The 24,561-nt window shown below is 39.9% G+C and overlaps 1 protein-coding gene across 1 annotated transcript; it reads right to left on the bottom strand.

Moving 5' to 3' along the window:
• Positions 1–4,085: 4,085 nt before the first annotated feature.
• Positions 4,086–24,306, bottom strand: LOC140117097 (transient receptor potential cation channel subfamily V member 3-like). Its single transcript, XM_072133530.1, has 12 exons — positions 24,303–24,306; positions 21,926–22,206; positions 20,144–20,320; positions 18,367–18,525; positions 17,417–17,536; positions 16,677–16,750; positions 13,335–13,500; positions 12,157–12,223; positions 8,531–8,802; positions 6,142–6,254; positions 5,969–6,045; positions 4,086–4,817 (listed from the first exon to the last, which is right to left on the bottom strand). Exons 1-12 carry the CDS (start codon positions 24,304–24,306, stop codon positions 4,681–4,683), a joined length of 1,647 nt encoding a protein of 548 aa, XP_071989631.1. The 3' UTR covers positions 4,086–4,680.
• Positions 24,307–24,561: the final 255 nt, after the last annotated feature.

Genomic DNA, 24,561 nt, shown 5'->3' with positions numbered 1-24,561 from the left:
ATGTAGTAGTGAGTATAAATAAAAAGACTTTCCCTGTTGTCTCCTCTTATATCGTTTATTTGAATATTTCTATTTGTATCCTAATTGCATAAATGTATAATGAATCTTATAACAATTATATAGTAATATACAGTTAGGTCCATAAATATATGAACACTGACATAATTTTCAGTTTACTGAAACATATTCAAGTTATAGTTATATAAAGAGCAGGGACATAAAGTCCAGACTTTCAGCTTTCATTTGAGAGTATCCAAATTAAAATTAGTTTACGGGTCTAAGAGTTTCAGCTCCTTAACATGTGCCACCCTGTTTTTAAAGGGGTATTCCCAGGAAGACAAGTTGCTTATGTACTTAGGATAACAAAATAACACATTGGGGGTCATTTACTAAGGGCCCGATTCGCGTTTTCCCGACGTGTTACCCGAATATTTCCGATTTGCACCGATTTCCCCTGAATTGCCCCGGGATTTTGGCGCACGTGATCGGATTGTGGCGCATCGGCGCTGGCATGCACGCGACAGAGATCGGGGGCGTGGCCAAACGAAAAGCCGACGGATTCGGAAAAACCGCCGAATTTAAAAAAAGAAAAGTGTTGCGGAGCTTGCACTTACCTTCACTAGGAATAGGCCGGTGAACTTGCGTTCCGATGCTCTTCAGCGCAGCAGCGCCACCTGGTGGATGTCGGAGGAACTGCCTTAATGAATCCCGGCCGGACCCGAATCCACCGCAGAGAACACGCCGCTGGATCGCGAATGGACCGGGTAAGTAAATCTGCCCCATTCGCTAATTCACTGTTATTAACAAAAATATAGCATTTTACAGATATAAGTCCAAACATGTCTCCATCAGTCCTAGTGTACACAATTTCAGTTGTCCCTGGTTGAGCTGAGATATTCTCTCTCTCTCTCTGCTCCCTGCAGGGTAGGACGGAGCTCACACTGATACACAGACATGGACTTCCTGCCGGCAGCAGCAGAGGAGAGCTACAGGCAGATAAGTTCTTTATTCGGTGAGGGGGAGACAATCACATCAGATCTAACAGTATATGTGTAGTTGAAATGTACCAAGAGCTGGAAAGTGTCATTGTGTGTAATATTCATCTCATGGATCTCATCATCTCTGATCTGTCTTATCTATCTGGTACTATGCTCAGAAGCTAAATGAAAGTGTATGCCCTAAAGGTGGCAGGGGACAACCATGAAGGCGGTTCCTCCCTAAGCCACTGTTCAGACACAGAACAAGACGCACAAACAAATAACAAAGAAGAACCACAAGTAGTCCAGGTCACATTAAGATAGCAGGTACAGTACAGAATCGGATTATAAAAAGGGATAGTCAAGGGTACATTATCCGAGATCAATAACCAGAATAAACAAAAGATAAGCAATAGCACACACAGAGAGATATGGAGCTGAGGTTTAACCAATGACAAGCAAGGTCTGATGGGACTGGGTAGGTATATAAACACCCCCCACAGCAGAGTGGATGAGCTGTCCATCGCGACAGTAAACAAAATGTGACCTAGAAACAGAGGCACTTAACAGGTTAAAGATATGTTTTACCCCAGGTCTTCTTAGGTGTCTCCTGCCATGCATCATGGGGGACTTCAGTGTCCAACATCTGGATCTCCACTGAACTATGGTAGGTCCCTGGTTGCAACTGGCGGCACGTGAGTGCTGTGATCTAGGCTTAGATCGCCGCTCCCTGTGTTGTCATTGGAGAGTGACCAAATGTCACCACGACAGCCTCGGGTCCTCGTAAGACTCAAGGCTGTATGTTTTCTGCTGTTTTCTTACACTGGCACACTGTAATCGATGATCTATAAAATCCACATGTACTGCCAAAATGTAGTATGGTAGTATATATATAATGTGAGACACTGAAGGGGTTAACTGTGGATGGGCAGTACGTTTCCCCTGGCTTTTCCTACTATGCAAGGCCTGAGTGCTGAGTTTGTGTTGTCCAGCACCTTGGACACAGGTGGTGGGAGCAGCCTAATCAGCCTGCATAAAGCTGCTGAGCAGAGCTGAGAGCGTGGTCTCTCTGAAAGGAGGCTGGAGAGCACACAGCCCTGACCTCTGTGCCTGGAGCAGCAACTTATTTTATGTACTAGTGGTGAGTTAGAGAAACTCTGTTTAGTTAGCACCCTGACGGGTAGGATTTTGTTTGTTTAATGCCTGAATGTAAAGGCTGTTTTATTTTGCTGCTGCAATAAACGCAGGCGAGACCTGTTTTGGACTGTACCTTGGCGTCACTGTCTTGAACTGCATCACAACACCCCGCTACCTCAGACTCTGCTGGGCCAAATCTCCCACAATATATATACATATATATCTGCTTTGTGGACCTTTTTAGTTGCTTTACAATTATCTAGTGGTAGAGCATATGTAAATGTCATCTACTATTTACTGACCATGAAAAGCTTAGTCTATCCCTGACACAGTGGTCAATGCATGATAATTAGATTCTTCGATGTGTATCATCATGTGAAGTGTAAATTTTGTTTTGTATTGGTTATTCCCACATCATCCCACAAGCCAACATCCACCAATGTAGACATCACCAATATTTGCTTCCTCGAGTCCTTTCTCCACATTGATCACAGTAAGGACATTATTCTTCCCAGGATTATCGTGTTAGTTGTAGTCCTACTTATGTAGAGCTTATTTTTGCCTTTATAGTGTTCTGCCAGGAATTAGCATAAATTTCTATTAATATGCAGTGACCTAGATTTTATTTTGCAGCAATAGATGCTCCTATCAATGATAGTGGCATATTCAACTCAAATGCACTTCAGATTAAGACAACTTGCACAAAGACATCTGATCCCACATCTGAGCGCAGTGAAGTGGATGAGAATCCTTGCATCATACAGAAATATCATGTAAGGACTCACAGTCTACAGTCCCTTCACTGTAACAATTGTAACAGTGTTGTTGCTGCTGTTCGGCTGACATGCCACTTGTCACAGGTGGTCACCAGTGTTCCCATGTGGGCCCCTGCTCCACGTCCGATGTACTCACCCGTCCCCGCTCCTGCTTCCGGGTCCTCAAGTATGTGTCCACGTTCCTGCATCCTAGGGCAAGCATGCGCCGGCTACTCAAGATTTAAAGGGCCAGCGCCCCTTTAATTAACGCTGACCTTACCCAGAATTCTATTTAATTCAGCTTCTCCCCACACACCCTGCCGGATCTTCGTGCCTCATGCCTTAGAGAAAGCTTTGTCTTATGCCTTGCACTGTTATTGAGATTTCCTGTTGTGACCCCTTTTCTGATCCTGACTACGCTTCTCTGCTGACTGCCCTGACCTATTGCTACGTCCCCGACTCTGATCCTGTGCTGCCCATCCTACCCTCCTGTCTGTCCCCGACCACGAGATTGCCACTTGGCTGCCACCGCGGACAAGTTGCATCTGTGGAACGACCTGGTGGTATCACGCCGCAGCAAGTCCAACCCGCTTTGTGGCGGGCTCAGGTGAAAACCGGGTACCACTTAGACTCCGGTCCCAGGTGTCGGCTTGTGTCATTGTTCGCGGTGGTCCAGAGGATCCAATATCTCTGAGCCTGACACCGCTCTGTTTCTATTGGCCAAGCGCATTTGTGTGAAACCAATTCCCCTGTATTTATAGACACCCTTGTAATTATTTGGGGTTAGATTTCATTTTTGTACAACGATTTTTACAATATTGACAAAAAAAGCAAAGCACCACTGACTCACTGGAGTGCAGTTAAGAAGTTGTATCAGCTTTTACTAAATAGGGGGTCCTCCAATGGTTTCACTATGTTAATAGACTCATTATGGTTATAGTGCTTACTCTGTTTATGATGTCTGACACAGATCCTGGGGGGCTGTGGTGGGGCTTGTTTTCTTCTTTCCTTGACAACTTTTAGGGCTGCTCCTATATATAGGAGTCTTCTTATTGTTGATTGACTCCTGCTAGCCAATCAGCACAGTATATAGTAGGGCAGAGCATCCAGGTAAAAAAACTATTTTGACCACAAGTTTTTCTTATGTTCACACCAAACTGGACCACAACCACCTGACATGCAATCTGTAAAATCATGTTACACACTATGGAAGACGTCCAGCATAACATTGCTCTGTTTTATTACACTGTTGGCATGTGAGCCAAAATAAAGAAACAATACTGTGCTGTTTTTTATGGTTTTCTTTGCTATTGTTCTTGGACTTCTCTAAGTCCTGATGTGGTCCTTTATTTAGCCCCTTTATTGCTGCAGACGCTGAGTCACAGTGATAGTTTTTCGAGTTTGCAAAAGCAGGATGAGTCCATGTCTGCTCAATACATCCAAGAAGCAACAATGAGATGACGAGACAGTTCTGCTTCTGTCTTCTCTTAAGAGGCCAACACAGTACTCCATTTAGCACTTGATTTGGTGTTTAGAGGTTAGAGGAAAGGAAAACCACTGCTTCTATTAGAGCCAGGAATCACAAGATCAACGAGTGCTCCTTTGCATGGTAGAGCTGTTAGTTTCTATAGAAACTTAACTAAAAAAAAAAAAAAAAAAATGTGAATAGAAAAAATACTTGATTTTTGCAAATTTAAAGAACAAATTAACAAAAAACATATATGTAGATTTTCTTATCATCTTTGTATATTTGCCCCTGAGTAAAACTGGTGAGAGAACATATTCAACTCTAAAAAGGAGTAAAAATTACTTTAGTAATTTTGTATTTCAGAGCTTGAAAAAATTTCCATGTCTGAATCCTCTTCATTTTCCTGCACGATTATAGGATGTCTACCTCGGTCAGATACATCCACAGCGGTTATACTGGAGAACCCATCAGCTTCTTTTACTGAAGAACGCAAGAAAATCTTATATAAATACCAGTGTTTTTCACATGTTTTTAAAGGCATAAATTATACAATTTTGCAGGACTTCAATTGGAAAGTTTATAAATAGCATTTAAGAAAACTGTTTCCTTAGATATTTGGGAAAGAACAAAAGTGGCAGAGGTCATATTACTGCCCATCCTCTGGATTAGGGAGTAAGAGTTTGCCTTATGGAGACTTTGCCAATTAAGGCCGCCTTGTAGGCGTGTTGAGACTTAAAGCCATTGATGCTCCTCTAGGGGATTCTGGGAAATATGCAAATACTTTTTCCTGGATGGGACAAGGAAAAACACGCCTATTTTGCTACCTTGTAGGGCAGCTCCCCTTAACATCAAAAATGTCTTTCAAGAAGCCTAATGACATGATGTGGAATTAAAGCCAAACCAGTATATCTTTTCCAGAAAGATCATATTCCCAACTAAAGAGGCATTGTTTTCCTTGTCACATCCTGGAAAATTTGCTTATCTTCCATTATTTGGTATTTTATGCCAAAGAAAGAAGCAGGAGATGCAGAACCTGCTCCAAAGAGTGTAAGAAATTTCCAAAAACAAAACCGTTATTTGGTAGGCCGCCATGACATTATTTAATTTACAATTCAAAAATAACTCAGCATTCCACATCATTTTTGTTGTTGGGATTATTGGAAGGTGCCCCTGCATACATGCAACCCTATGGACAACAGAAGGTGTGCGGAGGACCTTCTGATCTCATGTTGTATTTAGCTGGGTGTTGGGTATAAGCTCTGGAGAGCTGTTAACTATAGCTTCATGATAGCGGCTAATACAAGATTACAGCTCACACCTCCAATCTCCATAGTGAGCTGAAAGGTTGAGCTGCAAAACGTCCAGGAATAGCGCCTACTCTACATTTTGTGGTGCAGGTACTCAGCTCGGTCGCGGTACGGTGAATCACCGTGTGCTCATCACTCTGTTACCAGTTACAATAGACCTCTATGGTGGTTGTGATCTGGCTGCAATTTGTGCAGCCAAATCACAGCCCCCAATACAGTCATGTGAATACAGTATGAAGTGAATAATTTACTTATATTTCATTATTTTTCAACCAGCCGCTCTGATTCAGAACTTTTCCAAGCAAGTTACACCAGTTGACAAACCTTTTGACTGTGTTACTCCCTCCTCTTGCACACAGGTGACTGCCCTGTGCCATTCACTCCATTTCACTTTACTAATCCTGTAAGTAAAGAAAACATTTATTTTTCTGTTTCTTCTTGATATGTTCAACATTTGTTCACATCATATGTTTTTAATTTCTTGGACATTACTTTACCTTAAACATAATCTTTTGTCGTTATCAGAAAAGTTGTGCATCACTCCAAGCCGAAATTTGTCTCCGAAAAGAAATTTTATAGTTTTTTCAAATTTCAGTATAGTACTTGCTCTCTGTGAGAAAGAGAATGAATCAATCATCCTAGAACTGATATAAAATTAAACAAGTTAAAGGGGTATTCCCATCTGGGCATTTACATTTAATTAAATTCATTTGCCATATGTAAACATTTCTTCAATTGGATGTTATTAAAAAAAATGTTCCTGTGTGAAGATAATTTCTCATAAAGGTAGTTATTCTGTCCCTTAGAAACTAGATACTTTCCTCGGATACGACCACGTCACACTCTGGCAGCGGTTGCCAGACATGCGATATAGAGCCGTGCCAAACCACCAGGATTCAGCGATCATTACCACAGGACGGCTGTGCGACATGTAGTAACTCCCGGACATTCTATATACAATAACCTTTTGTTTCTTTGTGCACTCAATCTATCAGACGTGGCCGTATCCGAGGAAGCTATCTCGTTTCTAAGGGACAACATGGTTACATTTATGAAAAATTATCTTCACACAGGAACATTTTTTTTAATAACATCCAATTGAAGAAATGTTTATATAAGGAAGATTAATGAAACTGAATGTAAGTGCTCAGATGAGAATACCCCTTTAAATCATAAACATCACCGCATCCCAAAATGTCAAGTCTATCAAAATATAATAACTTTTTTTTCGGTGTTAAACCCCCGCTCCCCTTTTTCGCCATTCTGCAACAAATAAAAGAAATTAACAAAAAGTGATCAAAAGGTTGTACAGTCCTCAAAATGATACCATACACAGCTCCGTACTCCGAAGCATGAAAACGTTATTAGTGTCAGAAGATGGCAAAACAATTTTTCTTTGTTTTTTGTACACAAAGTTTTCATTTTTTAAAATGTATTAAAACACAGGGGCTAAGGACAAAACACTTCTCAACCACAGATGTCACACAACTAGAGAACACCAGTCATTGGGCCACATTAATTCAAGCGTGTCTGACTTTGCACTGAAAATAACATGCAAACTTCTTGTACATGTATTTATAAAGTGTCTGCGCCAGTATTGTTTCACAGCTGTGTCCACAGCACCACAAAATTCTGCATTTAAAATGGCGTTCTGGGACAGAGTTGGACCGTACCTCACTTTTATTACAGCGATTAGACAGAACTGTGTTGCACGCTCCATCAGGCGCTACAAAGAAACTGGCTCACATGAGGACCGCCCCAGGAAAGGAAGACCAAGAGTCACCTCTGCTGCGGAGGTTAAGTTCATCTGAGTCACCAACCTTAGAAATCACAGGTTACCAGCAGCTCAGAATAGAGACCAGGTCAATGCCACACAGAGTTCCTGCAGCAGACACATCTCTACAACAGCTGGTAAGAGGAGACTGAGTGCAGCAGCCTTCTTGGTAAAATAGCTCTTAGGAAACCACTCCTAAGGGTGGGCAACAAACAGAAGAGACTTGTTGGGCTAAATAACACAAGGAATGGACTTAAGACCAGTGGAAATCTGTGCTTTGGTCTGATGAGTCCAAATTTGAGATCTTTGGTTCCAACCACCGCATCTTTGTGTGATGAATGGAGTCTACATGCCTGATTCCCACTGTGAAGCATGGAGGATGAGGTGTAATGCTGTTGGGGATTTATTCAAAATTGAAGGTATACTGAACCAGCATAGTTAACACAGCATCTTGCAGCGGCTGCTATTCCATCCGGTTTTCATTTAGTAGGACTATCATTTATTTTTCAAAAGGACAATGACCCCCAAACACACCCCTTGGCTGTGTAAGGGCTACCAAGAAGAGAGTGATGGGGTACCAGATGACTTGGCCTCCACAGTCACCAGACCTGAACCCAATCCAGATGGTTTAGGGTGAGCTGGACCGCAGAGTGAAGGCAAAAGGGACAACAGGTGCTAAGCATCTCTGGGAACTCCTTCAAGACTGTTGGAAAACCAAAACCATTTCTGGTAACTACCTCTTGAAGCTTATCAAGAGAATGTCAAGAATGTGCAAAGCAGTAATCAAAGCAAAAAGTGGCTACATTGAATCTAGAAAAGAAGACATATTTTCAGTTGTTTCCCAATTTTTTGTTAACTATATAATTCTCCATGTGTTAATTCATAGTTTCGATGCCTTCAGTGTGAATCTACAATTTTTATAGTCATGAAAATACAGAAAACTCTTTGAATGAGAAGGTGTGTCCAAACATTTGGTCTTTACTGTACATCCCCACAACAGCAGTGCAAATCGGGCCACAAAAGTGCACCAAAAAAAGTTGTTGTACACTTCCCAAGCAGTGCACTAGCTTTAATAGTTGTCATAAAATATATACTTCACACTTTATACCCACCTGAAGCCTCCAGATGTTCTCACTTTCCTTAGAAATGTTATCCACAGTTTCGCTCATTAATGCAATTAACATATTAAGAAGAAGCACAAATGTTGAAATGACATAAATTATTAGAAGAATCAGGAAGAGGGTGGGATATTTTGCGTCTTTTTGCATCTCCAGGTCTCCTAGTCCCAGGGTAAGCTTAAACAGTTCCACAATAGCTGTTCTAAAGCTGCCATAAGAGCTGCAGTCTTCACCTTCAGCACAATGTTCAATTAGTGAAGCCAGAGCTGGGGAGAGTAATTAAAAAATATATTACATTGCATTTACTGCTAGATTTCTGTCCTGTTTCATGGACAGTGTTGAGGATGGGACTCCATTCATCATAGAGATACACAGGGTTGGCTCCAGGTTTCAGTAGGCCCCTAGGAGAGCCTCAGTACGGCCTTTGCAGTGAACTTATTCAGAAACTAAAACAGTTTCCTGTTCCCTAAAATATTCCCTAGTTTATCATACCAAACAGCCTGTTCATTGTTATTTTATATAAAGTCCCCCTCACCCACTATGGATTTCTTATGTACAGCCTTATGTGCCCCCCCCCCCCCCAGTAGCCCATGCCCAGTGCTGGCGCCGGCCCTGAAGATGGAGTATATGATAGAGGGAGTCTCTGCTTCCCCACTGTAATTCCGCAAAGTAGATGGGACTTCTTGTATCATAGATCACGTACCACATCATATAGGAGTTCCATCCTGGACACTGGTTGTTCAGTGAAACAGGACTTCACACAATAACAGACTGACAGGGCAGTGTGTTTTAGCACTTATTTATAGTTGTTGATGGACTAACTTTAAAGGGGTATACCCATGAAGGCAAGTTTCTTAAATATACTCAGGATTACAAAATAACACATTCACTAATTCACTGCTATTAACAAAAAAATACAACATTTCACAGATATGATTCCAACCTGTCTCTATCAGTCCTGGTGTACAGAATTTTGGGTACCCCTAGACCTGTCCCTGTACCGTTTGAGTTTAAGGTCAGCAGATATCTTGTTCTTTTGTCTCAAGCTGTTGAGCTGCATTCCAGGATGAGCTCACACAGACACACACTCTGATTTCCTGCCGACAAACAACACAATACAAAGAGAGTAAAGCTACAAGCTACATGCAGATAAGTTATTCATCCAGGGGAGGGGGAGGGAGGCACATCAGATCTGACTGTATGTTGTGGGAGAGCAGAGATGTAGCAGAGCTAAGAATGTAATATTCATCTCATGGATCTCATCATCTCTGATCTGTGGAATCTTTCTTTCTATGTGTCACATACTAGTACAATGTTCAGAAGCTAAATGAGAGTTTATATAAACCTTGTACCCTGATAATATAACCACATTTTCAGCACACAGCATCTCATAGCATTAGAGGGATCATAATGTGTCTGCTCAGAGAGTCCCCGTCCACACTCTGGAATTTCGAACTGACAATCAATGAGTGATAGGAACTAAAACAGCAATACAAGTGTAAAATTTGTAAAGTAAGGGGTTAAAATGATCTTTATTGTGTAATAATCCCTAGGGGGTTGAAATTTGAGAATTTCCTTTTATGGACAAACACTTTTAAGGACCAGGCCACTTTAGGGCTATCAGACCAAGCTCATTTTTTTAAAATCTGCCTTGTGTCACTATAAATGGTCATAACCTTTTAATACTTTAACATATCCAGGTAATTTTGAGATTGTTTTCTCATCCCACATTGTACTTTAAATTAGTGGAAAAATTTGGATGATATAGTTTCATTAAATTATGAAAAAAAACCCATAGGCACCAAATAACTTCATAAATAACATTTCCTGAATGTCTGCTTTAAGTTGGGATGGTTTTTTATGCGTCCTTTCATTTCTTAGGATGTCATTTCTATATTTACAGGCATCTGCTCAGCTTTCAAGTGACATTTAAAGGGTAAAAGCCCATAAATTACCCTACTATAGAAATGATACCCCTCAATGTATGAAAAACCAATTTTAAGAAATTTGTTAACCCTTTAGATGTTTTACAGGAATTCAAACAAAATGGAGGTGTAATTTACATTTTTTTTTGGGGACAATACATTAATCTTGGCCGAAAAAAATTAAATATTCACAATGGATTAAATGACAAAAAGCTCCACAAAGTTTAATACATAATTTCTCCCAAGTATGCCATTACCTCCTCTGTCTTAGTAAACTGCTGTATGGGCACATGGCCAGGCATAGAAGGAAAGAAGCACCATTCAGAGCAGATTTGCATTGTCATATTTTACAATCTATATGTGGACAAATGGGGGCTTATTTTTTTCGGTATGAGAGCCACTTTTCAAATAAATCATTAAATAGCTATTAAATTTATTTCAATCTAACAGGCATTTAATGCCCGCAGGGGCGTAACTTGAGGGAGTGCAGAGGGTGCGGTCGCAACCGGGCCCAAGAGGCTTTGGGTGCTCATAAGGTCTCACTTTCCCATATGAGAAGACTAGTACTATAAACCATACAATATAGTCGGGGCCCTGGCACAGACTTTGCACTGGGGCCCATCGGCTTCATGTTACGCCACTGCCAGCAGCCCTGGGGTCCTTCATAGATATGCCCATGCATGATAGCTAGCTGCAAATGTGACAGTGTGCATAAGGCTTTAGAGTACATTCCCATGGCCATGTGCACGCCCTGACAGGATCCAGGGCAAGAACAGGGCTGGTAGGAGGAGGGGCAGTGGTTAGTGCTTTTCCCTCCTCCTCCCTCCATAGGTAGACAAGTAGTTGTGCAGCAAATCTGCCAAAATATAGAACAAGTCCTATATTCTATGGTGCGGCTGCTGCACAATCACTGGGAGCCATAGAAGTCTATGAGAGCCATGATCTGGTCACAAATCATACAACCAGATCGCGGCCGCCATAACAGCCATGTGAATTTATGCCAAGAGAATGTTCTCCCTACACATTCATCACACCAAGTGGAAATGGAGTTGTTTTTTCTAGGGTTAGAAATGCCCCATTCAAGTCAGATCAGCTTGCTGGCTTAGGCTATAGCAAAATTATATGCTATATAGGAACTGGCATAGAATTATACCAGGTACCCTAGTGTACATGGAGAGGCAGAGAGGGAGCAGCACCCAACATATTCCATCAATCACTGTGAATTTATCGGCTGTAAATGTAATCTGTCTTTAAGATAGGCCATCAATATCGAATGTATGCTGCAGCCTTCAGTGCCGTACACACTGGTGTAAAATGGTATATCTGTAGGGGACTGGGGTCAGGGTAAGAAATAAAAAAAGTAACCATACTCACTCACTCCGGTACCTGAGTCAATCTTGTACTGTGTTTTTGGCCTGCTACTGCCCTGTTCCCTCACAGAACAGGAGAGCAAAGTCCCCTGGAATATAGTAATGATGTCCAATGGTCGAAATAGGCCACACATTGGTGGCCCCATGACCACCCAGAAGTTCAAACCAGATACAGGCCCTAAAACCGGAAGGGAGGGGCTGGGAGTGGTAAAAGTATGTATTCTTTTTTTTTCTCCTAATTTCAGCCTCCCAGGCTTTCCAAATTCATTGAAAACCTGTTTAACTGACTTAAAATGATAATCTAATGTATAAAGAAGCTCCTTACCTACTCCAAATCCAAGTAGGAAGAGTAAATACACCAGTAAAAACTTTGAGACATCATTCAAGATAACCTAGAAAATAAAAATATGTTGCTGGTTGAGTACATTCATAATTTTTTGTACTGTACAATATTCTCTCAGTAGAGTTGACAAAGGCCGGCTGATAGTTCTCACTCTCTGGTCTTCTGCATTGCATAAACAGAGCAGGTGCCAGGAGACACAAGTCCATAGTTGCCCATAAAAATAAAATAAATATCATCCAAACTCGTTCAATTGGTGAAAGAAACAAATTATCTTCCAACTTCAACTTAATCCTTTGTTCCTGTATCATATATTCTTACTAGAGGCCAAGAAACTAAAGGTCTAGTTTGTATGATAGACCCCGCTGTGTCTTTTTTTAAAATAACTGTCCATAGTATAGTACAGTGATGGCAAACCTTTTAGAGACAGAGTGCCCAAACTAAAACCAAAATCCACTTATTTTCCTGTGAAGTGCCAACATGGCATTTTAAGCAGTAACTTATTGCTACCTGTTCTTCAACATCATTCAATTGTATCGCCCCCCAGAGGCAACCAATATAGTTGAAAGAAGGAGGGCAAATTCAGACTCTCGTTGAAGCTTCTCTCCAGGGTCTCTCTGTAGAGTAAAAATGGTTGGTCCAGCACGATGACCTCCAATGATATTGCAGTTTTGTCAACACCTCCTCACTTTTCCCACAGTTCCCATCAGCCAATGAAGTGTTACTTTAAAATAAGCATCTCTTAAGTTGTCTGGGACTGGGTGAATTTGGTCCTATTTGGTGAACTCTGTCCTGGGGTGATGGTCTGAGTGCCCACAGAAATGGCTCCGAGTGCCACCCCGAGGTTCGCCACCACTGGTATAGTATATTAAATTTATTTCACATTGTACATTACAATATGTGTTCAGCCATATTCACACCTGGGTTAGGGTTTCCATTACAATGTTTTTTTTAAGAGAATGCAATGGAAACAAAAAATAGAAGATCTAATGTCCACCTTCTATTCACCATAGATTTCAATAGGACCACCCTATTTTTTTAAACTATTAACACTGGAAGGTTCAATGACATCTGTAGAACACAGGTATGAACTTAGTCTTAGAGGTGCTGGTTATAAAAAATAATAATTATTTTTACATGGAATATTCCTTATTGATATTTACCTTCTGGACCATAACGCTGTAGATACCCAGGGACTGGAACCCTCTGGTGTAGTACAACATGTTTGTCCATCCAAGTGTTATGGCGATGACCATGAAGATCAGAGATTCTTCTATTCCACACATATAGGTTATTGATGATAGGATGACCAGGACGGCTTGTGTGATGCTGAAATATAAATGGATATGCATTAAACAGATGCATTTGTGTAACTCATTACTCATCTTTAGTAAAATAAAGCCCTGATATTTTTGCCTGCTACATAAAATTATTCTCTTGGGCTACTCTCCATTAAAGGACATCTACCATCAGTTTAATGATGGTAGATGTGTCCTAGTAAGAAGTTCCTGAGAAACGAGGCTACATCGGCTGTTTTAATGCATGCATACTCCATGTAGCGTTAAAACACAAGGCTACCTGAGACATATCCTGATTGGGCAATCGTGGGATATAGCGTTATAATAAAAGAAATCCTGAAGAGCATCGTTCCTCGGGAACTTCTTTCTAGGACACATCTACCAATCTACCATCACTAAACTGATGGTAGATCTCCTTTAGCCCATCTGTAATAGAGTCTTGTAGCCTTCAAATTGGTTTGTCTTCCTCTGGTCCTTTGGGGTCCAGTATTAGGTTATGCAGCACACACCACCAGGGTTGAGAGGAACATGTATGTAGATGTGGGTGTTGGGCAGCTTGTAGGGTGGTACTGGAGTAGCTGGCTTGGCTATGGCCTAAAACTTGTGTCAATGTAGCACCAACAGGGTGAAGCAAAGAAAAAAATGGCCACAATGGGGTAACAGACTGGCAACAAAATCCTAGAAAAGAACAACAGGTCTATCAGTGGCTGGCTGTGGTAGTAGTATCTTCAGCCCAGGACCAGGGGTCTCTGTCTGGCTGGGGTCTCTATCCTTTTTGTAGAGGAGCTGGATGAGCACTGCTACATGGGCAGCTGAATTTGGTGCATTCTGGGTGCCAGCAATATTACTCTGGACACTAAGCAGGACCTCCATCCTATCTCATGACAGGTGGTGGTAGAGGCTTGAAAACACACACTCTTTAACCCCTTCAAGTTTGTACGTTAAAGCTTGGACTTTTTTTTTTAATCTGTCATGTATTGCTTTGTATGGTTATAACTTTCCAACACCTTAATCTACCCCAATTATTTTGAGACAGTTTTTTGGACACATAGTACTTCAAATTAGCAGTAAATTTTGGTTGAATTTGCTAAATTTTTGGAGAAATTTGTAATTTTCAACATTTTTAATTATCTGCTTTTGAGAGCGATAGTTTTATCTCCCGAATTGGTTACTTACAAACATTTCCTATGTCTCAAATTTATGTTTTCATCATTTTTAAAAATCCTTGCTATTCTTAACCGGTTAAGGACCGGGCCCTTTCCCGTTTTTTCATTTCCATTTTTCACTCCCCACCTTCAAAAATCTATAACTTTTTTATTTTTACACATAAAAAGCTATGTGATGGCTCGTTTTTTGCGGAACAAATTGCACTTCATAGTGATCGCATTGAATATTCCATGCCATGTACTGGGAAGCAGGAAAAAAAATCCAAATGCAGTGAAAATGGTGAAAAAACGCATTTGTGTCGTATTCTTGTGGGCTTGGATATTACGGCTTTCACTTCACGCCACAAATGAAGCATCTAATTTATTCTTTGGGTCAGTACGATTACAGGGATACCAAATTTGTATAGGTTTTATTATGTTTTCATACATTTACAAAAATTAAAACCTCATGAACAAAATTTTTTTTTTATTTTGCCGTCTTCTTGTGCTTATAACTTTTCCATACTTCATTGTATGGAGTTGAGGGTGGTGTCATCTTTTGCGACTTTTGATGATGTTTTCAATGATATTATTTTTAGGACGGTACGACCTTTTAATTACTTTTTATAGAATTTTTATTTTTTTTTTAAATGGCAAAAAAGTGCCAGTTTTGACTTTGGATGTGATTTTCCATTACGGGGTTAAAAGCAGTGAAAAACCGTTATTATATTTTGATAGATCGGGCATTTTCGGACGCGGCGATACCCAATGTGTTTATGATTTTTACTGTTTATTTATATTTATATCAGTTCTAGGGAAAGGGGGGTGATTTGAATTTTTAGGGTTTTTTATTATAATTTTTTTTTTAAACTTTTTTTTTATTTTTATTTTTACTATTTTTCAGACTCCCTAGGGTACTTTAACCCTAGGTTGTCTGATCGATCCTACCATATACTGCCATACTACAGTATGGCAGTATATGGGGATTTTACTCCTCATACATTACAATGATAGCTGATAGCACATTGCTGATTGCACATTGTAATGAATGGGTTAACCCGAAGTAGCTTCTGTTCTTCGTGAGACCCAACGCTACCATGGCGACGGATCGCCGCTCCCCGATGACGTCACGGGGAGCGGCGATCCTTGGAAAGATGGCGGCTCCCATGCGCCGCCATCTGTTTGAAGTCGCCACCCGCGTTCGGTGCCGGCACCAATCACGGGTGTTACCGGTAAGCCTTTGCTGCAATATGCAGCAGAGACTTACCGGCTATGGAGAGGGCTCGAGCCGCGAGCCCTCTCCATGCATCGGAACGCGACCGCGGTCGCGAACCGGTTAAATGAACCGGTTAAATGATGTTAGACTTAGCTAGCTTACAAATAGAACGGAGTTAATAATTTTTTTCCCAAATTCCCATTTTTGTTTTCAATGAGTTTGAAATTATTAGAATCCCCCATTTTCAAAAGTACACCCTTCAAACTATTAAAAACAGCTTTTAGGAAGAATTTTAACCCTTTGAGCGCTGCATAGTAATTATAACAAAATGTAGATGAAATTTAGAATGGTCTAATTTTGTCGGTAATACATTAATTTAGCTCTAAAATGTACACATTTCCAAAACATAAAAAGAGAAAACCCATCTTTGTTACACCTGACATCTCGTGTTTTATGATACCCGCCCAGCTCCAATTACGAGCTCGACCGATATATTGGACGCTGAGTTGTTAAATTATTATTTTTCCCATGAGGTCATATTTCCTTTGTTGTATTAGTCAGAAAAGTGTAAAAAAGTTTTAAACCATGATACATGTGGCGCAAATAATGAAAAATTTCTGGTGCAAATAGATTGATAAATTTTACCCATTGGCCCATCGGTCACCGAGCCAAACTTGTTAACCAATCTACCTTGATTTTCCATAATTGGTATAATGCCTATTGTTATGCCAGGTCTTTGTCTTTATATGCCATATATATGTGTGCCTGAGTGATTCATAGCAAAAAACTTAGGGAGAAAAGTTTCAAAGCAATAGATAGATATTTATAAAGTGCATCAGGACTTACAATATAATATTGAACCAGGCATCTGACACCACAGATTGTAGATCAGAAAACGTCAACCGATTTATTAAAAAGCTCTAAAAGAAAACACTACTTAGTATATAAAAGACAAAAACATCATTCTTCAGACAATTGTTCTTGGTAAATTAAGCTGGTAAATTAAATTCACTACTGCCATGGATTTTGTTTTTAATAATACCATGAATTTCCGAAACTGGAAAAAAGATTATGATGAATAGGAAATGGTTTCAAGTTAAGAATTCATGTACACAAATGGAAGTGGGATCATGTTCTGATCATGGTCCTCATAGACACTTATGGCACCTGGTTACAGTGCGGAGAGCACATGCTGTCTCACCGGACCATGACCGGGCATGGAAAAATATAGGACATAGCTATGGCTCTTTATGGATGAGGTGAGGAGCTCTCACAATCCATTCATGTGTATGAGCCAAGTCAAAGCAAAATGGATATTAGAGTTCACCACTAAGGGTTCATTGACCCAGGCTTATTTGATCTGAAATTTCCGCCACTAAATCTGATTGAAATTCATTGTCATTAGAGTTTTATGCACAGAATATTAGGCATATTGCCACAGGAGGGGGAAAAATCTATGCCAAAATCCTATGTGTGTAAAAATATGATTATGCAATTTCTTTTCTCTATGAGAATTCACACAAAGCTGTTCTATGTTAGGAATTCTCAGCATATAATATACAACAGACACAAGATACAGTCCTGACCTCCTCAATTATGATGCATATGGAGCAAGTCAAAACATACACATGGCCAAGAACTTGAAGCCAACTCTTTGTACCGGAAGGTTTGAATGCGCTCCGATTCTGCTGCGATAACTTCAGAGCCTGCAGACAGAAAATCACTATAGTTATTAGCCAGTGGTAAATGACGCTATTCCTGTAGATGTCACAATTAGAAAATAACAAATATATATATAAAAAATAAAGTGGGCAACAGACTGCGGTCCAATGTAAAAATCTTCTTTATCAAAATTATGGCTTGTGAATAGGAGGAGGGAAGTAAGAGATGGAAACACAAAAATGGGAAACACCAAGAAATACCTCGAACTGAAGGAGTTAAGAAAAATAAGAAAAAAAATCCTTCAACCCCTCCCTCCCCCAAAAAATGGAGCCTGCACAACAAGTTTCAGTTTAGTTTAATTTAATTTAAAGGTGTATTCTCACAAAGACAAGATTCTTAAATATACTAAAAAAAAAAAAATTTAGTATTTCACAGATTTAATTCCAACATATCTATCAGTGCTGCTTTATACAATTTCAGTAGGGAGGCACAGCAGATCTACTAGTGTATGTTGTGGATGAGATGTAGCAGAGCTGAGAATGTCATTGTGTGTAATAGGCATCTCATGGATTTCATCATCCCTCATCTTTGATCTGATAGGAGCTAACACAGCAACAAAACTGTAAAGTATAGGTTTAAGAATTATGGAAAAGTCAGAATTTTGTCACAAATCATGGTTAAAAAGTTGTAATTTTGTTGCACACTGTCGAGTAGATGTAGGAAAAGAATTGTTTTAAAAATAAAAAAGCAGCCCCTGAAAAAAAAAGACAGGCACAAATGTACAAACTAAAAATAAATGACCCCCTATTTCTCCTTGAAAATTTTATATACAAGTTATTCTAAATTCTTAACAGGCTTTGGATATACAATGTACCTTATCATCTTTGCGTTGTAAATAGAACAAACAAGTAAAAATAATATCAAAAATGAAGAAAAATAGAAAAGACAATAAAAACATGTGTCTTGCAAATTTGTCCCATTTCATCTGAAGAAGACTATGGAGAGGCTCCAAATTTAACATTTCATGCCGATCCTAGGACAAATAGATGAGACAGTGTTTATTTTGCTCTTATGTACAGGATTGCAAAACATAATGAGGGGGAATGTATTATGTAGTTTGCTCTCATTCTTTGGCGCGCCCATCCTTCCTTTTTGTACCTTTACCTCATGCGGCACATTTATCTTGCGCCACATAGCTGTTTCCCAATCCTCAAAAATTTATTTTGTCCCTCAATTTGGTTCCAGCTTTTTGTTTCCTTCTAGATTCCTGACACCTTTGGCACATTAAGACCAAGTCTACCGACTTCTGAACCCCTTCCTGCATTTGGGGGTCATTTCTGATTTTTTCTTTTTGCGGTCACCAAAAAGAAAAATCATAGCCAAAACGCAACTAAATTTGGTGCGCTAGAAAACAGACCACCACAAATTCATACATATCCCCCAATATACTCTAAAATAAAAGGTGTCAGAAATGGTGATAGATTTTCTTTCAGTTATTGAAGCACCTGCTTTCACAGGTATTTTAGATGTGCCCAGGCCACATTTGTTTTGCACGCGACCCAATTGTATTATGGCTACATTATTCTATATGCAACACACATTTCTGCACTGTAGGGGGTGTTCCGGTGCACAGTTGCATCTATCATGCAGGGGCTTATTTACTAAGGGTCAGCGAATCACACATCGGATTTTCGAAGATTTTGGAATTTGCGCCACTGTGACAGGGATTTAGCAGGGGATTGTGTTGCACGCGACTGGATTGTGGCGCAGCTGCGCTGGCTTTTATGGCGTCAGAAGTCTGGGCATCAGAAGTAGCGGGCCGCCGGATGATCCGACTGATTCGAACTGAGCGCGGGATTTAAGATTCAACTTGTGCTGCAAGATAATGCACTTACATGCACCAGGAAGAAGAAGAAGGTGAACTCCGTCGGACCTGAGCGGGGAAGCGACAGATGCAGGATATCAGACGCACAATCTTTGTGAATTGCAGCAGATGTGCATTTCGCTCGGACAATACACGTTCAGGGATCGCGCAAGACGGGTAAGTAAATGTGCCCCGCAGAGTCCACCAGAAGTGTGTTGCATGGCCCATGTTAAAGGTGCCCCAAAAAAAGTGGTGCACTCTGTCAGAGCAGTGCACGAGGCACCTGATTCATGCACGACATGCGCAGGAAATCCTGAATATGGTGCTCTCTGCACATTACACAGGCAACTGCAAATAGTGCTGTTTGCACTGTTCTAAGTAAATGAGCCCCATCCCTTAATTGGTTTACACCAGAAAAATTCTCCAAAATTCAGATATTTGCACAATTCTTGGCACACACCTCTTTTCATGTGAAGGAAGGCCCCTCCTCAACACTTACATAGAGGGGAATTTATCTTATGCCGGCCTGTTGTTGTATCCATAGGGCGGCTGTGCTGCTAGGCAAAACTATGCCGGGTCTGCCTGCGGGAACACCCTGTGTCGGCCCACTTTACGACTAGCCATGCTACTTTACTTTAGCATAACCATTTAAATAATCAATTTTTTTCAGTGCACAAGAAATTGCAATTATTTCAGTATTTCTACTCGAGAAGCTGGCATGGAAGCACGGATAAATGTCCTCCATACTGTGTAATAAAACAACCTCACTGTCCCTTCCCACACTTACCTTAATGTCTGTATTGTAGACCAGCATTTCAAGTATTGATTTTTTTGAGGAAGTATCTACACCTTCCAAGTCATAAAAAATGGAGGATACCGGTCCATACGACCAGTCTGTGATCTTCCAAGACCACATTCTGTTCTCATCATCCTTTATTTCTCTGTTCAGAATATATTTTAAAATCTAAATGAACAGACAGATCGTTAGACCTTGTTGACATGAACATAACATTTCTTTTGTAGTCCAAAATAAAACCAAATTTATCAAATTTTTATCCAGTTTAATTTGGCAGATCACTTATAGATTTTGAAGCTTTATACAGATAAAATTTACCCATGATGCTTTCTAATATATATGTGTGTAGAATCACTTGTGTTTTGCCTGAGGAAGGTGGTTTACACTGAAATGTTGCCACTGTGAGTGCTGCCTGCTTTTGTATTTAAAACATAAAAGATCCGACTGATATTAAACACATATAAGATCAGCTCATGGTCAATCATTGGACCTAAAATCGTAGTTTCCACAAGATGGCTAGTTTATTGAAAGATGTGACGCATTTCGGTCCCAGAATGGGACCTTCATCATTTACTTATGGAAAAAATTGAAATTTGACAAAAATTTTAAGGTTTTACATACTTTGCTTTTCAGGCAGATAGTCACCCAAAAAACGTATTAACTAACATTTCTTGAATGTCTGCATCATGATTGTTTTTTATGCGTCCTCTTATTTTTCTAGGACGTTTAGAATTATGTGTGAAATTTTTCACTTTTTTATGAAAATCTCCAAAACCTATATTTACAGGAACCTGCTCAGTTTTTAAGTGACTTTGAGAGAGCAAAACCCCCATAAATTGTCGTAATATAGAAAGTACACCCTTCAATGTATGAGAAACCAACTTTAAGAAGTTAACCCTTAAGGTGTATTACAAGGTTTAAAACAAAATCGAGGTGGAATTTACAATTTGAAATTTTTTTAAATAATACATTGATTTTGGCCCAAAAATGTAAAATTCACATTGGATTAAATGATGAAAAGCTCCACATAGTTTGATGCCAAATTTCTCCTGAGTATGCTGATATGTGTTGGTAAACTGCTGTATGGGCACATGATCGGGCAAAGAAGGGAAGGAGGCGCCATTCAGAGCAGATTTGCATTGTCATATTTTACAGGCTATAAAATGTTGATATTTTTTGTAATGTGGAAATATGGGCGCTTATTTTTTCCGTTATGAGAGCCACATCACTTAGAGTTTTAAATAGTTAATTGATGAGATTTTATTAACTTTTTCTTGGTGAGAAAAAGAAAATCTTTAAGTCTGGTTAAGGGTGCAGTTACACGTCGCATTTGACACATGCGTTTAAAAAAACGCATTGCAACGGGTGAAGAGAGATTTGCCTAATAAAACCGCTGAGATAGTGTCTCACCACAACACCGGCCATACTGGATGCGCTGCAACCAACCGACTACAGCCAAACGTAGTGATGATCACATGACCTTCCTGGTGTGGACATGTGACCAGCGGCCATCTTCTGTCCTGTGTTTGCGCCGCACAGAGAAAATCAATGGACTGATTAAGGGACCAGAAGCATTTCAATTCTTCATTACATTGTATGTCCACAGAATTTTTCAGCTAAGGGGAGAAACATTTTTAATAATTACATATTAGCTTATATTTTAAGGATCCAATTTTATTTCTATATGATTTATGACTATTCTTGAAATACCTCTGTATTTATATTGAGCAATATTTTGGTACATTGTATATGAGATCTGAATGTTATTCTTACCTCTAATTTACCTTCCGTGACCGCTAATTGCATTGATGTGAGGCCTTTCTTGTTTTTTTTACTTTCCAGAGCCTTGTCCTTGCAGCTGCGGATAATCTTGTCATACATTTGTATTATGAATGCGTTGTGAGGTTCTTGATCCATTGTCACAGTAACGAGGGCATGGAGGACGGTATTTCCATAAGAGTCCTGGATTTTTATGTTGGTCTTGCTGTTATCCATAAGCAATGTCACTATGTCTGGCTGGTTGGTACACGCAGCAAGAGCTAAGGGTGTCTGACCTAAAATGTCAAGAGTGTGAATATATTAAACACCATAAGGCTATGGGCAACTGTTGTGAATTTCCAATGCGAAAAATTCATCCAGTCCACAAGAAACTTCATATATATTACAAATGGCACAAGAGTACAGCATGGTACATCAAACAATCAATAAGTAGTAAGTAAGTTAACAGAAAACAATTACATTACCACACAGCGGATGATACACGTGGGGATCTATATTCCCCCCACCCAAGGACATATGCTATGTGGTATTTTATAGTTTTTCGTTCACTTACTACTTATTGATTGTTTGATGTACCTTGCTGTATTCTTGTGCAATTTGTAAGTATATATGAAATTTATCATTAATTATTTATATTATTATTCATCATTTATTTTATTATTATTTATCATTATTATTCAATCATTCATAACTTCTTTTGTATTTTAGGGCACACTGTAATGTTGGGCATAAATGAACTGGAACGGGTGCAGAGGAGAGCAACCATGACTATTAGGAGAATGGGGGGGACTAGAATACAATGACAGATTACAGAATTTGGGATTATTCAGTTTAGAAAAAAGAGACCCTCGGGGACACCCTTATTACAATGTACATATACCTGAACGGGCAGTTCAAGGATCTCTCCAAAGATCTTTTTATACCTACCTAGAGGAGAAGTTCTTCTACCATCACATTAGACAAGGGGCATCCTCTACGCCTAGAGAAGAGGAGGTTCTACCATCACTGTAGACAGGGGGCATCCTCTACACCTAGAGGTGTGGAGGATCTACCATCACCATAGACAGGGTGCATCCTCTACACCTAGAGGAGAGAAGGTTCTACCATCACCATAGACAGGGGACATCCTCTACACCTAGAGGAGAGGTGGTTCTACCATCCCCATAGACAGGGGGCATCCTCTACACCTAGAGGAGTGGAGGTTCTCCCATCACCATAGACAGGGGGCATCCTCTACACCTAGAGGTGAGGAGGATCTACCATCACCATAGACAGGGTGCATCCTCTACACCTAGAGGAGAGGAGGTTCTACCATCACCATAGACAGGGGGCATCCTCTACACCTAGAGGAGAGAAGGTTCTCCCATCACCATAGACAGGGGCATCCACTGCACCTAGAGGAGAGGTGGTTCTACCATCACCATAGACAGGGGGCATCCTCTACACCTAAAGGAGAGGAGGTTCTACCATCACTGTAGCCAGGGGGTTGTTATGGCGGATATGATGGACTTGCACCTTTTTCCAGCCTTATATACTATGTTTCTATGATACTATGATTGATATTTTCATACGGCCCAATATGGGTGTTTCCGGGGACCTTCATAGCTCATACCCTGTGTGTATCCACAAGGTTTTTTTAATGCATGAATTATAATAAAATATTTTCTTTATACACATCTGCTTTCATGTTATTTGTTCATTATCTTATTGGATGTGTGGTACTTCCTTATCACTTATGACATTTGAATAATTAGCAGCCCTAAGCAAGTGTTTTTATTTTAGATGATCCCATCGTATCAACATTAAAGAAGACAAGGGGCAGGATTAAGATGAATAGGAGTATAGGTGAGTATGTTTAGCTTAATTTGGCATAAAGGTATTGGTAGATTTCTTTTAATGCAGAGCATTAGAAATTTGAAAACTTTGTAGGCAATGAAAAAAATCTCCATTGTCAGAGGGGAGGTGACTCATATTACAGCAACTCCTGAAGAGAACAGAAAACTACTGCACCCATGTTATTGTTCTTGGGTTGCCCTGAATGCAGTCTCTACATAAAAAAAATTGATTACCCCCACATCACCCCTGGGGGTGAAAATGAAAATACAGCTTTAGTATCCTTGGATGGATTTTTTAAAAAATATTTTAAAAGTCACACAAAAGTCACAAGTTCTTCTGCAAACCCTTCTGAACTTTCTCCTATACCTGCTCAAGACTGGAATTTATTAGCAACTTTTTAAAGGGCATGACTGAAAAACTCTGTGCAGCAAACTTAGGAGAGTGGAAAAGTCACACATTTTGGCACAAAAATATAAATGTGTCCAAAAAGGTTGCAAATATAAGAGAAAAAAGTGAAAAGCCCAAGGTAAATTACCCATTGTCTAACTGAAGTAGTAGTGATTATTATAGTGGCCACTTATGTTCTCTACTCACCAAAATAGAATCCACGATTTTTAAAAAATGAGCCCTTCGAAAATACATCCACTTCTGCACCTTTATCAATAAGATACTTAACAATTTTATATTGTCTTCTTTCAATCGCTATATGCAAAGCAGTGTGACCTAGATGACAATGGAATAGATTTCTCAAAATATTTACGCAAATTTGGCAAAAGAAAAACAATAGTATTGTG

The sequence above is a fragment of the Engystomops pustulosus genome, chromosome 2 (assembly GCF_040894005.1).
Source record: "Engystomops pustulosus chromosome 2, aEngPut4.maternal, whole genome shotgun sequence".
Lineage (NCBI taxonomy): Eukaryota > Metazoa > Chordata > Amphibia > Anura > Leptodactylidae > Engystomops > Engystomops pustulosus.
This window is presented reverse-complemented; position numbering and strand designations above follow the sequence as displayed.